General features: G+C 53.0%; 1 protein-coding gene across 1 annotated transcript in view; it reads right to left on the reverse strand.

Annotated features, from left to right (window-relative positions):
* Nucleotides 1–9798: 9798 nt before the first annotated feature.
* Nucleotides 9799–17584, reverse strand: part of LOC140399014 (microphthalmia-associated transcription factor-like) — a 29938-nt gene continuing 22152 nt past the window's right edge. The window contains exons 3-4 of the mRNA XM_072488063.1: nucleotides 12769–12916; nucleotides 9799–12132 (exon numbers count right to left, since the gene is read on the reverse strand). Coding sequence (XP_072344164.1) covers nucleotides 11737–12132; nucleotides 12769–12916 — 544 coding nt within the window. The 3' untranslated portion in view covers nucleotides 9799–11736. The remainder of the gene's footprint in view (nucleotides 12133–12768; nucleotides 12917–17584) is intronic.

A 17584-nucleotide genomic window follows, 5' to 3' on the forward strand; every position in this document is an offset into this window, starting at 1 on the left:
TGAGCTGTGGAAAGGAGTTTTGTGTAAATTGTGGGGCTTATTGGGTGGGTGGATTGGGGCAGGTTACAACGGGGGAGGGGAGATGGTGAGGGTGCCTTCAGTTTCTCTTTGCTGTCGGTTTGTAGGGGTAGATTGGGGGATAAGGGATAGTCAGGGTGGGGCCACCATGATAGCTGGGTCGGAGAGAAGTGGGGGGGTTGGCAGGAGGAAGGAATAGAGGAGGGGGGCGTGGGCTAGTTCTTTGGGAGTGGAGGAGAGGGAGGGTGTGGTTGGTGTGGCGTACTGGGGAGAGATGGCGGCGGCCATCTTAGGGCGGGTCTGGAAGAGTGTGTGATGTGGGCCGGGGTGCTGGTTAAAAGAGGGGTATGGCTCATCAGCAGGCGAGGGGGCAGGCAGCCCGGACCAGGCTGGTTACCTGGCATTCAATAGGCCGGTTAAGTGGCCGCGTGTTTTCGTGCACTTGAGGAGTTTGAAGGTGGACGTTGTGTTTTTGCAGGAGACGCACCTAAAGGTGAGGGATCAGGCAAGGCCAAGGAAGGGATGGATGGGGCACGTGTTCCACTCAGAGTTGGACAGGATGGAAGGGAGGTGGTGATAATGGTCAATAAGAATGTTGCTTTCGAGGAAGGTGGTATTGTGGGTGATCCGGGGGGTGAGGAGGGGGGGGGGGGGGGGTATGTGATGGTCGGTAGGAAGCTGGAGGGGACGCCAGTGGTCCTGGCAAATTTTTATGCCCCAAACTGGGACTATATGGACTTTATGAAGTGGGTGTTAGGGAAGATCCCGGTCCCAGACAAGCACCGGCTTATGATGGGAGGCAATTTTAATCTGGATCCGAGGATGGACCAATCGAGTCCCAAGTCATCGAAGGTGGCGGCAGAGGTGAGAGAGTGGAGGAGTTTATGAATCGTATGGGGACTGGAGGTTTGAGAGACTGAGGATGAAGGAGTTCTTGTACTTCTCACATGTGCACCGGATATACTCCCGGATCATAGAACATAGAACATAGAACAATACAGCGCAGTACAGGCCCTTCGGCCCACGATGTTGCACCGAAACAAAAGCCATCTAACCTACACTATGCCATTATCATCCATATGTTTATCCAATAAACTTTTAAATGCCCTCAATGTTGGCGAGTTCACTACTGTAGCAGGTAGGGCATTCCACGGCCTCACTACTCTTTGCGTAAAGAACCTACCTCTGACCTCTGTCCTATATCTATTACCCCTCAGTTTAAAGTTATGTCCCCTCGTGCCAGCCATATCCATCCGCGGGAGAAGGCTCTCACTGTCCACCCTATCCAACCCCCTGATCATTTTGTATGCCTCTATTAAGTCTCCTCTTAACCTTCTTCTCTCCAACGAAAACAACCTCAAGTCCATCAGCCTTTCCTCATAAGATTTTCCCTCCATACCAGGCAACATCCTGATAAATCTCCTCTGCACCCGCTCCAAAGCCTCCACGTCCTTCCTATAATGCGGTGACCAGAACTGTACGCAATACTCCAAATGCGGCCGTACCAGAGTTCTGTACAGCTGCAACATGACCTCCCGACTCCGGAACTCAATCCCTCTACCAATAAAGGCCAACACTCCATAGGCCTTCTTCACAACCCTAACAACCTGGGTGGCAACTTTCAGGGATGTATGTACATGGACACCTAGATCCTTCTGCTCATCCACACTTTCAAGAACTTTACCATTAGCCAAATATTCCGCATTCCTGTTATTCCTTCCAAAGTGAATCGCCTCACACTTCTCTACATTAAACTCCATTTGCCACCTCTCAGCCCAGCTCTGCAGCTTATCTATATCCCTCTGTAACCTGCTACATCCTTCCACACTATCGACAACACCACCGACTTTAGTATCGTCTGCAAATTTACTCACCCACCCTTCTGCGCCTTCCTCTAGGTCATTGATAAAAATGACAAACAGCAACTGCCCCAGAACAGATCCTTGTGGTACTCCACTTGTGACTGTACTCCATTCTGAACATTTCCCATCAACCACCACCCTCTGTCTTCTTTCAGCTAGCCAATTTCTGATCCACATCTCTAAATCACCCTCAATCCCCAGCCTCCGTATTTTTTGCAATAGCCTACCGTGGGGAACCTTATCAAACGCTTTGCTGAAATCCATATACACCACATCAACTGCTCTACCCTCGTCTACCTGTTCAGTCACCTTCTCAAAGAACTCAATAAGGTTTGTGAGGCATGACCTACCCTTCACAAAGCCATGCTGACTATCCCTGATCATATTATTCCTATCTAGATGATTATAAATCTTGTCTCTTATAATCCCCTCCAAGACTTTACCCACTACAGACGTGAGGCTCACCTGTCTATAGTTGCCGGGGTAGTCTCTGCTCCCCTTTTTGAACAAAGGGACCACATTTGCTGTCCTCCAGTCCTCTGGCACTATTCCTGTAGCCAATGATGACATAAAAATCAAAGCCAAAGGTCCAGCAATCTCTTCCCTGGCCTCCCAGAGGATCCTAGGATAAATCCCATCAGGTCCCGGGGACTTATCTATTTTCAGCCTGTCCAGAATTGCCAACACCTCTTCCCTACGTACCTCAATGCCATCTATTCTATTAGCCTGGGGCTCAGCATTCTCCTCCACAACATTATCTTTTTCCTGAGTGAATACTGACGAAAAATATTCATTTAGTATCTCGCCTATCTCTTCAGACTCCACACACAATTTCCCATCCCTGTCCTTGACTGGTCTTACTCTTTCCCTAGTCATTCGCTTATTCCTGACATACCTATAGAAAGCTTTTGGGTTTTCCTTGATCCTTCCTGCCAAATACTTCTCATGTCCTCTCCTTGCTCGTCTTAGCTGTCTCTTTAGATCCTTCCTCGCTACCTTGTAACTATCCATCGCCCCAACCGAAACTTCATACTTCATCTTCACATAGGCCTCAAAGAACAAAGAAATGTACAGCACAGGAACCTTCGGCCCTCCAAGCCCGTGCCGACCATACTGCCCGACTAAACTACAATCTTCTACACTTCCTGGGTCCGTATCCTTCTATTCCCATCCTATTCATATATTTGTCAAGATGCCCCTTAAATGTCCCTATCGTCCCTGCTTCCACTACCTCCTCCGGTAGCGAGTTCCAGGTACCCACTACCCTCTGCGTAAAAAACTTGCCTCGTACATCTACTCTAAACCTTGCCCCTCTCACCTTAAACCTATGCCCCCTAGTAATTGACCCCTCTACCCTGGGGAAAAGCCTCTGACTATCCACTCTATCTATGCCCCTCATAATTTTGTATACCTCTATCAGGTCGCCCCTCAACCTCCTTCGTTCCAGTGAGAACAAACCGAGTTTATTCAATCGCTCCTCATAGCTTATGCCCTCCATACCAGGCAACATTCTGGTAAATCTCTTCTGCACCCTCTCTAAAGCCTCCACATCCTTCTGGTAGTGTGGCGACCAGAATTGAACACTATACTCCAAGTGTGGCCTAACTAAGGTTCTATACAGCTGCAACATGACTTGCCAATTCTTATACTCAATGCCCCGGCCAATGAAGGCAAGCATGCCGTATGCCTTCTTGACTACCTTCTCCACCTGTGTTGCCCCTTTCAATGACCTGTGGACCTGTACTCCTAGATCTCTTTGACTTTCAATACTCTTGAGGGTTCTACCATTCACTGTATATTCCCTACCTGCATTAGACCTTCCAAAATGCATTACCTCACATTTGTCCGAATTAAACTCCATCTGCCATCTCTCCGCCCAAGTCTCCAGACAATCTAAATCCTGCTGTATCCTCAGACAGTCCTCATCGCTATCCGCAATTCCACCAACCTTTGTGTCGTCTGCAAACTTACTAATCAGACCAGTTACATTTTCCTCCAAATCATTTATATATACTACAAAGAGCAAAGGTCCCAGCACTGATCCCTGTGGAACACCACTGGTCACAGCCCTCCAATTAGAAAAGCATCCCTCCATTGCTACCCTCTGCCTTCTATGGCCTCGCCAGTTCTGTATCCACCTTGCCAGTTCACCCCTGATCCCGTGTGACTTCACCTTTTGTACTAGTCTACCATGAGGGACCTTGTCAAAGGCCTTACTGAAGTCCATATAGACAACATCTACTGCCCTACCTGCATCAATCATCTTAGTGACCTCCTCGAAAAACTCTATCAAGTTAGTGAGACACGACCTCCCCTTCACAAAACCGTGCTGCCTCTCACTAACTGCCTCCTTCTTCCTCTTAACAAGAGATTCCACTTCCTTGGTAAACCACGGTTTCCTCGCTCGACGCCTTCCTCCCTGTCTGACCGGTACATACTTATCAAGAACACGCAGTAGCTGATCCTTGAACAAGCCCCACTTATCCAGTGTGCCCAACACTTGCAGCCTACGTCTCCACCTTATCCCCCCCAAGTCACATCTAATGGCATCATAATTGCCCTTCCCCCAGCTATAACTCTTGCCCTGCGGTGTATACTTATCCCTTTCCATCATTAACGTAAACGTCACCGAATTGTGGTCACTGTCCCCAAAGTGCTCTCCTACCTCCAAATCCAACACCTGGCCTGGTTCATTACCCAAAACCAAATCTCTTGTTGGCCTGTCAACATATTGTTTCAGGAAACCCTCCTGCACACACTGTACAAAAAACGACCCATCTATTGTACTCGAACTATATCTTTTCCAGTCAATATTTGGAAAGTTAAAGTCTCCCATAATAACTACCCTGTTACTTTCGCTCATATCCAGAATCATCTTCGCCATCCTTTCCTCTACATCCCTAGAACTATTAGGAGGCCTATAAAAAACTCCCAACAGGGTGACCTCTCCTTTCCTGTTTCTAACTTCAGCCCAGACTACCTCGGAAGAAGAGTCCCCATCTAGCATCCTCTCCGCCACCGTAATACTGCTCTTGACTAGCAGCGCCACACCTCCCCCTCTTTTGCCTCCTTCTCTGAGCTTACTAAAACACCTAAACCCCGGAACCTGCAACATCCATTCCTGTCCCTGCTCTATCCATGTCTCCGAAATGGCCACAACATCGAAGTCCCAGGTACCAACCCATGCTGCCAGTTCCCCTACCTTGTTTCGTATACTCCTGGCATTGAAGTAGACAAACCACCTACCTGAACACTGGCCCCCTCCTGCGACGTCAAATCTGTGCTCCTGACCTCTATACTCTCATTCTCCCTTACCCTAAAACTACAATCCAGGTTCCCATGCCCCTGCTGCATTAGTTTAAACCCCCCCAAAGAGCACTAACAAATCTCCCCCCCAGGATATTTGTGCCCCTCAGGTTCAGATGTAGACCATCCTGTCTGTAGAGGTCCCACCTTCCCCAGAAAGAGCCCCAGTTATCCAAAAATCTGAATCCCTCCCGCCTGCACCATCCCTGTAGCCACGTGTTTAAATGCTCTCTCTCCCTATTCCTCATCTCACTATCACGTGGCACGGGCAACAACCCAGAGATAACAACTCTGTTTGTTCTAGTTCTGAGCTTCCATCCTAGCTCCCTGAAAGCCTGCCTGACATCCTTGTCCCCTTTCCTACCTATGTCATTAGTGCCAATGTGGACCACGACTTGGGGCTGCTCCCCCTCCCCCCTAAGGACCCGGAAAACACGATCCGAGACATCACGTACCCTTGCACCTGGGAGGCAACATACCAAACGTGAGTCTCTCACGCTCCCACAAAATCTCCTATCTGTGCCCTTGACTATCGAGTCCCCAATTACTAATGCTCTGCTCCTCTCCCCCCTTCCCTTCTGAGCAACAGGGACAGACTCCGTGCCAGAGGCCCGTACCCCATGGCTTACCCCTGGTAAGTCCCCCCCCCCACAAGTATCCAAAGCGGTATACTTGTTTCTCAGTGGAACGACCGCAAGGGATCCCTGCACTGACTGCTTTTTCCCAGTTCCTGTTACAGTTACCCACCTATCTCCAATCTTTGGTGTAACTAATTCCCTGAAGCTGCTATCTATGACCCCTTCTGCCTCCCGAATGATCCGAAGTTCTTCCAACTCCAGCTCCAGTTCCCTAACTCGGTCTTGGAGGAGCTGGAGATGGCAGCACTTCCTGCAGGTAAAATCAGCAGGGACACTAACTGCATCCCTCACCTCAAACATCCTGCAGGAGGAACATTGCACTCCCTTCCCTGCCATCCCTCTAACTTTCTACCAAGATCTAGAAACAACTAAATTAAATTTTTATAAAAAATAATAATAATATAATAAAATATGGTACTTACCTCACTCAGACCAATGGGTTTTATTATTAGGTTAGAGGAGGAGGGCGGGTGGGAGACACTACACGTGTAGTGTCTCGGGTTTCCTCTCCACCAGAATTTATTGGTGCGGGTCTTCCCAGATGTCCGCGGGTCGACTTCCTGTTCCCGCCTAAAAAACTAATTTAAAAAAAAAAGAAAAATTCTCTGCTCCTGCTGAAATTGACTAACCAGCCAGCTCCACTCCCGCCGAAATCGACTTGCCTGCCCCTGCAAAGGCAAGTGCTTTTAAAGGTTGACTTACCTCCCAGCAACCTCCTTCCGCAATGCTCCCGCTGAAACTGACTCACCAGCTGTTCTCCCGCCGAAATCGACTGGCCTGCCCCTGCAAAGACAAGTGCTTTTAAAGGTTGACTTACCTCCCCGCAACCTCCTTCCGCAATGCTCCCGCTGAAACTGACTCACCAGCTGTTCTCACGCCGAAATCGACTGGCCTGCCCCTGCAAAGGCAAGTGCTTTTAAAGGTTGACTTACCTCCCAGCAACCTCCTTCCGCAATGCTCCCGCTGAAACTGACTCACCAGCTGTTCTCCCGCCGAAATCGACTGGCCTGCCCCTGCAAAGACAAGTGCTTTTAAAGGTTGACTTACCTCCCCGCAACCTCCTTCCGCAATGCTCCCGCTGAAACTGACTCACCAGCTGTTCTCACGCCGAAATCGACTGGCCTGCCCCTGCAAAGACAAGTGCTATTAAAGGTTGACTTACCTCCCAGCAACCTCCTTCCGCAATGCTCCCGCTGAAACGGACTCACCAGCTGTTCTCACGCCGAAATCGACTTCTTTCTGATGGATAAGGTGCTGAAGGCGGGGTGGATGACTTGGCGAATGTGACGATCGTGGCTTCTGACCACGCGTCACACCAGATGGAGTTGCGGGTGGCATGGGGAGATCCAACTGCTGCAGTGGATGTTGGATTGTTGGCAGATAAGTGGGTGTGTGAGAGGGTGAGGGCCGTTATTCGAGGTTACGTGGAATGGAATAACACGAGGAAGGTCAAGGCCTCCAGGTTGTGAGAGGCACTTAAGGCGGTAGTTAGGAGCAAATTTATTTTGATCCAGGCGCATAGGGAGAGGGTAGGAGAGGAGAGAGCAAGGCTGGTGGAGGAGATTTTAAGCGCAGATCGGAGGTACTCGGTGGCGCCAGAGGAAGGGTTGTTGAAGGAGACAGATGGAGTTTGGGTTAGTGTCCACGCGGAAGGTGGTGGGGAAATTGCAGAGGGCCAATGTCTGAGTACTTGGAAAAGGCGAGTAGGATGTGAGCCCACCAGTTGAGGAAGCTGGCAGCAGCAAGGAAGATTGGTAAGGATTCGGAGCCGCAGTCTGGGGGTGAGGATGAGGTGGGTCCTGGTTGGAAAAGGAGGGGGCAGGAATTTGGGGCCCCGATCGGGCTGAGGGAAGTGATTGAAGGCGTTGTGGCAATACAAGGCAGGGAAGGCCCCAGAGCAGGACAGGTACCCAGTGGAGTTTTACCCCGTTACTGGGGATATACAATGAGGTGAGGAGTACGGGGGAGCTCCCCCCACCGCGACACACCCTCCCCCCCCACATTGTCACAGGTGGCCATTTTGCTGCTTTTGAAGTGAATAAGGACCTGGAGCAGTGTGGGTCGCACCGCCTAATAGCGTTGCTCAATGTTGATGCAAAGCTGTTAGCGAAGTGTAGGCATCGCGGATAGAGGATTGCGTTCCAGGGCGATAGGGGAGGATCAGACGGGATTTGTGAATGGATGGCAGTTGTCAAAGAATGTGCGCAGGCTGCTTAATATTATGATGCCCTCGGAGAGGCAGGAGGTAGCAATAGTGGTGGAAATGTATGCGGAGAAGCCCTTTGATTGGGTAGAGTGTGTATTTGTTGGAGGTGCTGGGGGGTCGGTTCAGATTTGGCCAGGATTTTGTGGATTGGGTTTGGCTGATGTGCAGGGTGCCAATGATGAGTGTCCAAACGAACAGGGCGAGCTTGGGGTACTTTGGGCTGCATTGGGGGATGAGGCAGTGGTGCCCAATCTCCCTGTTGCTTTTCGCCTTAGCAATAGCGGTGCTGAAAATGGCACTTTGGGCATCGAGGGGTTGGAGAGGGATCGAGCGGGATGGGGGGGGTGCCCAGTCTAACTATATGTAGACGATCTTTTGTTACATATCTCGGACCAGGTGAGCAGCTTTGAAAGTATCATGGTGATCCTGAGGGAATTTAGCCTGTCTTCAGGATATAAATTGAACATGGGGAAGAGTGAGGAGTTCCCAGTTAATGCTGGAGGGCAGGGGAGGAGATAAATGGAAATTCTGGTCCGGGTTTTGTGGGCAAGTCTTCGGCATCGAGGAATCCAGGTGGCGAGGACTTGGGCACGGCTGCATAATTTGTACTTGGCACAGCTGGTGGAGGGAATGAAGGTGGATTTTAAGAGGTGTTGCCGCTGTCACTTGCTGGGCGCGTGCAGACGGTTAAAATGACATTGCCACCCAGGTTATTGATCGTGTTCCAGAGCTTCCGCATCTCCCCCCCCCCCCAAAGTCCTTTTTCAGAAAGGTGAACACGATAATTTGGGGGTTTGTCTGGGTGGGGAAGATCCTGTGGGGGAGGAGGGTGTTTTTGGAGAGGGGGGAGGTGGGTTGCTGGCATTGCCAATTTTAATGAATTATTATTGGGTGAAGAACATAGCAATGATGACGAAATGGGCAGTGGAGGAAGGGTTGCTGCAGGGGCGGTTGGGGGTGGTATCATGTAGGGGAAGAGTTTGAGGGCATTGTTCCTGTACTCTGTGAGCCCAGTGGTGGTTTCAGCAGTGCGGGTGTGGAGCCAATGCAGGTAGCATTCCGGGTTAAAGGGCATGTGGCTGGTTTAGCTCAGTGGGCTAGACAGCTGGTTTGTGACGCGGAACAAGGCCAGCAGCACTGGTTCAATTCCCGTACCAGCTGAGAATTCAGAATTCTCCCTCTGTGTACCCGAACAGACGCCGGAATGTGGCGACTAGGGGCTTTTCACAGTAACTTAATTGCAGTGTTAATGTAAACCTACTTGTGACAATAAAGATTATTATGTCAGTGACTGTGGCGGTGATATTTGACAATCACAGGTGCTGGATGCGAACTTCCAGGGTTGGTGACAGGTGGGGAGTACTTTAGGAACTTGTTTATAGGAGGGAGGTTTGCAGGTCTGGAGGAGTTGGAGCAAACGTATGAACTGCCCAAAGGGAATGGTTTCAGATACTTGCGGGTGAGGGACTTCGTGAGGAGGTGTCGTCCTTCATGGGGCTGCCGTCTCCGGTGTTGCAAGACAAGCTGTTGTCGGAGGATGATATTGGGGGGTGAAGGGTGTCGGACATCTCCAGTGAGTTGATGGAAGGGAGGGTGCTCCTGTGGAGGAGAGCAAGCGTAAATGGGAGGAGTTGGGTGGGGAGGTGAGGGCCGGGACACGGAAAGAGGTCCTGTGGTGGGTGAACACGTCCTCGTGGTGTGCGAGCACCACCTTGAAGAGCGGGTAAAATGAGGACCAGGAGGCACAAAGGATGAGCAAGACTACAGGTTACATTCAGAGTATAAAAGTTTATTGTACAGATCTCTTGCCGGAGTAACTGTTGTATTCAGACGTTAACATGATTCTTTGCTTAAAAAAGTAGCATTATTTTATTTCGCTCTGTCACTGCCTAATCCTACATCCCCCACACTGGAATAGCTGCAGTCCATTGGCCCTTTTTATTTCCTGAACACTGGAATGTGGATAGGGAGAGGGTCGCCCAGTTTCCCCTCTGCTCCTTCTCAAAGGTGCCAATCCCAATTTTAATCTTCCTTCCTTTTAATTAGAAGCAGCTCGGACAGGGGTCATTCAGATGACCCCCTGCATGAAGGGTTGGTCTGAGGAATAGCTTGAGCCTCCACCCATTGGAATATAGAATGGGAGATGATCTTATTGAATCATATGACATTCTCTGGGGGGGGGGGGGCTTGACAGGTTAGATGCTGATAGGATGTTTCCCTTTGTGGAGAAATATGGAACCGGCCTCAGTTTCACATCTCCAATCAAAACGCAGAAGAGGAATTCCATCTCTCAGAGGGTCAGTTAGTGTTTAGAATGCTCTCCCCCAGTGAGCAGTGGGAGCTTCGAAGTTGAATACATTCAAGGTGGACTTTGACATATTTCTGATCAACAAAGGAGTCAAAGGTTATGGAGGCAGAGGCAACAGGAAAGTAGGGTTGGGACCACAGGCCACGTCCTTACTGAATGGTGGTGTAGACTCGAAGGGCTGAATGGCCTAATCCTTACATTCTAATTAATGACTTTAAGAGAAAGCACAGCCCCGGATAAGGAGCAAGGGTCAGCTACGTCAAGGAGCAGCTACGTCAAGGAGCTTGGGGTGGGTGGGGGTTAGAAGAGGTCAGCTAACATCGCACCCTCGGCCTTTCTGCTTCAGGATGGGTGATGAGGGATGTGGGCAGCTGGCAAGTTGCAGGGTCGAGAGAGAGCCAGGCAGCCATCAGCGTGGAAACAGTGAGAGTGACCGTAGCAATGGCATCAGTACAGAATCACCCTTCCACCATCACTCTACCCTCCCCTAACACCTTAAAATTATATTAATAATCAAAGAAGCCTTCCCTTTGACACACACTGGGGATCCTCTTAACGAGATCCTCGGTTTGTTTAATTTCGGGTACGGCTGACCGCCTGTCCACACATTCAAGTCCATTCAAATAAAAATTAAGAAAAAAAACCTAAAAAAATTAGAACTTAAAAAACAAAATAAAAACATTGATTTTTTTTTTTAATTGAACGGTCAATGGCTCGATAAGTTTCCAGAGGGTTGCTGACGTGTCTGGAAGTTTCCAGAGGGTTGCTGACGTGTCTGGAAGTTTCCAGAGGGTTACTGGTGTGTCTGGAAGTTTCCAGAGGGTTGCTGACGTGTCTGGAAGTTTCCAGAGGGTTGCTGACGTGTCTGGAAGTTTCCAGAGGGTTACTGGTGTGTCTGGAAGTTTCCAGAGGGTTGCTGACGTGTCTGGAAGTTTCCAGAGGGTTGCTGACGTGTCTGGAAGTTTCCAGAGGGTTACTGGTGTGTCTGGAAGTTTCCAGAGGGTTGCTGACGTGTCTGGAAGTTTCCAGAGGGTTGCTGACGTGTCTGGAAGTTTCCAGAGGGTTGCTGACGTGTCTGGAAGTTTCCAGAGGGTTACTGACGTGTCTGGAAGTTTCCAGAGGGTTGCTGACGTGTCTGGAAGTTTCCAGAGGGTTGCTGACGTGTCTGGAAGTTTCCAGAGGGTTACTGACGTGTCTGGAAGTTTCCAGAGGGTTGCTGACGTGTCTGGAAGTTTCCAGAGGGTTACTGGTGTGTCTGGAAGTTTCCAGAGGGTTACTGGTGTGTCTTGAAGTTTCTCGATGTTTTTTGACATGTCTGGAAGTTTCTAGGTTATTCACGCGTCCGGATGTTTCTCAAGGGTTCTGCACCATGTTCTGTAAGGCCAGTGGGAGATCTCGTTAACATCCCAGCTCCTCCTCCATGCTAAAACTGCTGCGACGGCTGCTGCCCTTTGACGCACCAGGTGAGACTGAGGAGAGTAATGGGTCAGCGGCTGCCACAGGAGACAGCGAGTCGTCCATCAGGACGTCCCCGAGGCCAGAATCCAGCTTCAAGGGGAAGGGGAAGTCGCTCAAGGAGTCAAAGGCGAGTGGCTGGTCAAGCAACCCCAGGTCAAGGCCGAGGCCAAAGCTGGGACCTGCTGCTTGGGTGAGGCTGGGAAGCTGCAAGCATTCACCGCCATGCTGGCTGGGTTGGGACTCCTGTTTGATGACCTGGGCAGCGAGCTGGGCAGTGTTGAGGCCCGAGGGAGAGCTCAGCGACAGACCGTGAACCCGGGCCTGGATCTCCAATTCCTGCCAAGAAGGTGAAAAAGGAAATGATTACTACCTGTGCCACAACTGCAGAGAAATAGACAGAGCACTTCCTGAGACAGCGAGGTGTGGAGGGCACACAAACAGTTTCTCTATTGGCCAATCAAGCAGATAATGAAAGAACAGTTTCAGGTCATGTGCTGAAAACGTCTAAATTATTTCCTTCTCTCAGGAGATGTGGGCATTACTGAGTCGGCCAGCATTTAATGCCCATTCCTAATTGCCCCCGAGAGGATTCTGACCCTGTGACAGCGAAGAAACAGCAATATACGGGAACTTCCAGGTGGTGGAGTTCCCAGGTGTCTGCTGCCCTTGTCCATCTAGATGGCAGTGGTTGTGGGTTTGGAAGGTGCTGCCTGAGCAGCCTTGGTGAGTTCCTGCACTGCACCTTGGGACACACGGCCGCCACTGCAGTGGAGCGAGTTAACACTTTTGGCGCTGAATGGGGTGCCAATCAAGAGGACTTTGCCTTGGGTGTCTTTGGGTTTCTGACACTCATCGAGGCAAGTGGAAGAGTAAACGCAGGCACAGAGAAAGTTGCCAGTCCCCCCAGCCAGAGGCAGTAATGTGAAGGGGGCACTCTGCACGGATCCTGGAATCGGGACTACGGGTTCACACCTGTATCCGCAGCAGCAAGTTCTGGTTCGCATGCTCCAATTTCTTCTGCCGGACTTCAAGCTCCTTCGAACGGTTGCTCTCCTTCTGCAGCTTCCGAATATAGTCCACAGATGCCTTTAATATTGTGCCCTTATTCCAGCGAGCTTCACTGGGAAAGGAAGAAACAGCAGGTCAGCAAGAAGCTCACATCCGGTGGCGAGATCAGACTCCACAAAAATACCCAGACAGAGTGGAAGTGTTGAGGGAAGTCCAGTCCCCAGTCGTGACAACATGAATGAGGCTCTTTCAGCCCAACTTGGATAGAGCAGTACCTGTCCCAGAAGTGCAAGAGGTAAGTGTAAGGGGAGGACCCTGGGACAGACAGTCAGCAACATCTAGAGGAGTGTGTGAGGGGAGCACCCTGCGAAAGGCAGTCAGCAGCATCTAGATAGTGCAAGGGGAGGACCCTGGGATAGAAGTCAGCAGCAACTACAGGAGAGTGCGAGGGGAGGACCCCAGGAAAGGTAGACAGCAGCATCTATTGGAGAGTGCGAGGGTCGGGCCCTAGGATTCGCAATCAGCAACATCTACAGGAGAACGCGAGGAGTGGACGATGGGAAAGGCAGTCGGCAGCATCTAGTGGAGAGTGTGAGGGGAGGACCCTGGGACAGATGGTTAGCAGCACCGAGGTGAGAGTGCGAGGGGAGAGTGCGAGGGGAGAGTGCAAGGGAACATCCTAGGACAGGCAGTCAGCAGGAGCTACAGGAGTGTGCAAGGGGAGGACCAGGGGACAGGCACAGCAGCACGTACAGGAGAGTGCATGGGAAGGACCCAAGGACAGGCAGTCAGCATCTAGAGGGGCATGCGATGGGAGGATACTGGCAATCAGCAGCATCAAGAGGAGGACACTATGACAGGGAGTCAGCAACATCAAGTGGAGAGTGCAAGAGGGTCCTGAGACAGGCAGAAGGCAGCCGAGAAGAGAGTTTGAGAGGAGGTTGCAGTGACAGGCAGTGATAAGCACCCAGAGTAGAGTACGAAAGCAGGAATGTGGGGAAAGCAGTCAGCAGCACCGAGAGGAAAGTGAGAGAGGAGGATCCCGGCTCAGGCAGACAGCAGCACTGAGAGGAGAGTGAGAGAGGAGGACGCGGGCTCAGGGAGGCAACTGTATCGAGAGGAGAGGGAGAGAGGAGGACCCTGGCTCAGACAGACAGCAGCACCGAGAGGAGAGTGAGAGAGGAGGATCCCGGCTCAGGCAGACAGCAGCACCGAGAGGAGAGTGAGAGAGGAGGATCCCGGTTAAGGCAGACAGCAGCACCGAGAGGAGAGTGAGAGAGGAGGACCCCGGTTAAGGCAGACAGCAGCACAGAGAGGAGAGTGAGAGAGGAGGACCCCGGCTCAGACAGACAGCAGCACCGAGAGGAGAGTGAGAGAGGAGGATCCCGGCTCAGACAGACAGCAGCACCGAGAGGAGAGTGAGAGAGGAGGATCCCGGCTCAGACAGACAGCAGCACCGAGAGGAGAGTGAGAGAGGAGGATCCCGGCTCAGGCAGACAGCAGCACCGAGAGGAGAGTGAGAGAGGAGGATCCCGGCTCAGGCAGACAGCAGCACCGAGAGGAGAGTGAGAGAGGAGGACCCCGGCTCAGACAGACAGCAGCACCGAGAGGAGAGTGAGAGAGGAGGATCCCGGCTCAGGCAGACAACAACACCGAGTGGAGAGTGAGAGAGGAGGACGCGGGCTCAGGGAGGCAACTGTATCGAGAGGAGAGGGAGAGAGGAGGACCCTGGCTCAGACAGACAGCAGCACCGAGAGGAGAGTGAGAGAGGAGGATCCCGGTTAAGGCAGACAGCAGCACCGAGAGGAGAGTGAGAGAGGAGGACCCCGGTTAAGGCAGACAGCAGCACAGAGAGGAGAGTGAGAGAGGAGGACCCCGGCTCAGACAGACAGCAGCACCGAGAAGAGAGTGAGAGAGGAGGATCCCGGCTCAGACAGACAGCAGCATCGAGAGGAGAGTGAGAGAGGAGGACCCCGGCTCAGACAGACAGCAGCACCGAGTGGAGAGTGAGAGAGGAGGATCCCGGCTCAGACAGACAGCAGCACCGAGAGGAGAGTGAGAGAGGAGGACCCCGGCTCAGACAGACAGCAGCATCGAGAGGACAGTGCGAGAGGAGGACCCTGGCTCAGACAGACAGCAGCACCGAGAGGAGAGTGAGAGAGGAGGACCCCGGCTCAGACAGACAGCAGCACCGAGAGGAGAGTGAGAGAGGAGGACCCCGGCTCAGACAGACAGCAGCACCGAGAGGAGAGTGAGAGAGGAGGATCCCGGCTCAGACAGACAGCAGCACCGAGAGGAGAGTGAGAGAGGAGGACCCCGGCTCAGACAGACAGCAGCACCGAGAGGAGAGTGAGAGAGGAGGATCCCGGCTCAGGGAGACAGCAGCACTGAGAGGAGAGTGAGAGAGGAGGATCCCGGCTCAGACAGACAGCAGCACCGAGAGGAGAGTGAGAGAGGAGGATCCTGGCTCAGACAGACAGCAGCACCGAGAGGAGAGTGAGAGAGGAGGATCCTGGCTCAGACAGACAGCAGCACCGAGTGGAGAGTGAGAGAGGAGGATCCCGGCTCAGACAGACAGCAGCACCGAGAGGAGAGTGAGAGAGGAGGATCCCGGCTCAGACAGACAGCAGCACCGAGAGGAGAGTGAGAGAGGAGGATCCCGGCTCAGGCAGACAGCAGCACCGAGAGGAGAGTGAGAGAGGAGGACCCCGGCTCAGACAGACAGCAGCACCGAGAGGAGAGTGAGAGAGGAGGATCCCGGCTCAGGCAGACAACAGCACCGAGTGGAGAGTGAGAGAGGAGGATCCCGGCTCAGGGAGGCAACTGCATCGAGAGGAGAGTGAGAGAGGAGGACCCCGGCTCAGGCAGACAACAGCACCGAGTGGAGAGTGAGAGAGGAGGATCCTGGCTCAGACAGACAGCAGCACCGAGAGGAGAGTGAGAGAGGGGGACCCCGGCTCAGACAGACAGCAGCACCGAGAGGAGAGTGAGAGAGGAGGACCCCGGCTCAGACAGACAGCAGCACCGAGAGGAGAGTGAGAGAGGAGGACCCCGGCTCAGACAGACAGCAGCACCGAGTGGAGAGTGAGAGAGGAGGATCCCGGCTCAGACAGACAGCAGCACCGAGAGGAGAGTGAGAGAGGAGGATCCCGGCTCAGGCAGACAGCAGCACCGAGAGGAGAGTGAGAGAGGAGGACCCCGGCTCAGACAGACAGCAGCACCGAGAGGAGAGTGAGAGAGGAGGATCCCGGCTCAGGCAGACAACAGCACCGAGTGGAGAGTGAGAGAGGAGGATCCCGGCTCAGACAGACAGCAGCACCGAGAGGAGAGTGAGAGAGGAGGATCCCGGCTCAGGCAGACAGCAGCACCGAGAGGAGAGTGAGAGAGGAGGACGCGGGCTCAGGGAGGCAACTGCATCGAGAGGAGAGTGAGAGAGGAGGACCCCGGCTCAGACAGACAGCAGCACCGAGAGGAGAGTGAGAGAGGAGGATCCTGGCTCAGACAGACAGCAGCACCGAGAGGAGAGTGAGAGAGGAGGATCCTGGCTCAGACAGACAGCAGCACCGAGAGGAGAGTGAGAGAGGAGGACCCCGGCTCAGACAGACAGCAGCACCGAGAGGAGAGTGAGAGAGGAGGATCCTGGCTCAGACAGACAGCAGCACCGAGAGGAGAGTGAGAGAGGAGGATCCCGGCTCAGACAGACAGCAGCACCGAGAGGAGAGTGAGAGAGGAGGATCCTGGCTCAGACAGACAGCAGCACCGAGAGGAGAGTGAGAGAGGAGGATCCTGGCTCAGACAGACAGCAGCACCGAGAGGAGAGTGAGAGAGGAGGACCCCGGCTCAGACAGCAGCACCGAGAGGAGAGTGAGGGAGGAGGATCCCGGCTCAGACAGGCAGCAGCACCGAGAGGAGAGTGAGAGAGGAGGATCCTGGCTCAGACAGACAGCAGCACCGAGAGGAGAGTGAGAGAGGAGGACCCCGGCTCAGACAGACAGCAGCACCGAGAGGAGAGTGAGAGAGGAGGATCCCGGCTCAGACAGGCAGCAGCACCGAGAGGAGAGTGAGAGAGGGGGATCCTGGCTCAGACAGGCAGCAGCACCGAGAGGAGAGTGAGAGAGAGGGACCCCGGCTCAGACAGACAGCAGCACCGAGAGGAGAGTGAGAGAGGAGGATCCTGGCTCAGACAGACAGCAGCACCGAGAGGAGAGTGAGAGAGGAGGACCCCGGCTCAGACAGCAGCACCGAGAGGAGAGTGCGAGAGGAGGACCCCGGCTCAGACAGACAGCAGCACCGAGAGGAGAGTGAGAGAGGAGGACCCCAGCTCAGACAGACAGCAGCATCGAGAGGACAGTGCGAGAGGAGGATCCTGGCTCAGACAGACAGCAGCACCGAGAGGAGAGTGAGAGAGGAGGATCCTGGCTCAGACAGACAGCAGCATCGAGAGGAGAGTGAGAGAGGGGGACCCCGGCTCAGACAGACAGCAGCACCGAGAGGAGAGTGAGAGAGGAGGACCCCGGCTCAGGGAGACAGCAGCACCGAGAGGAGAGTGAGAGAGGAGGACCCCGGCTCAGACAGACAGCAGCGCCGAGAGGAGAGTGAGAGAGGAGGACGCAGGCTCAGACAGACAGCAGCATCGAGAGGAGAGTGAGAGAGGAGGACCCCGGTTCAGACAGACAGCAGCACCGAGAGGAGAGTGAGAGAGGAGGACCCCGGTTCAGACAGACAGCAGCATCGAGAGGAGAGTGAGAGAGGAGGACCCTGCTCAGACAGACAGCAGCAC

Source organism: Scyliorhinus torazame, chromosome 22 (genome assembly GCF_047496885.1).
Source record: "Scyliorhinus torazame isolate Kashiwa2021f chromosome 22, sScyTor2.1, whole genome shotgun sequence".
Classification (NCBI taxonomy): Eukaryota; Metazoa; Chordata; class Chondrichthyes; order Carcharhiniformes; family Scyliorhinidae; genus Scyliorhinus; species Scyliorhinus torazame.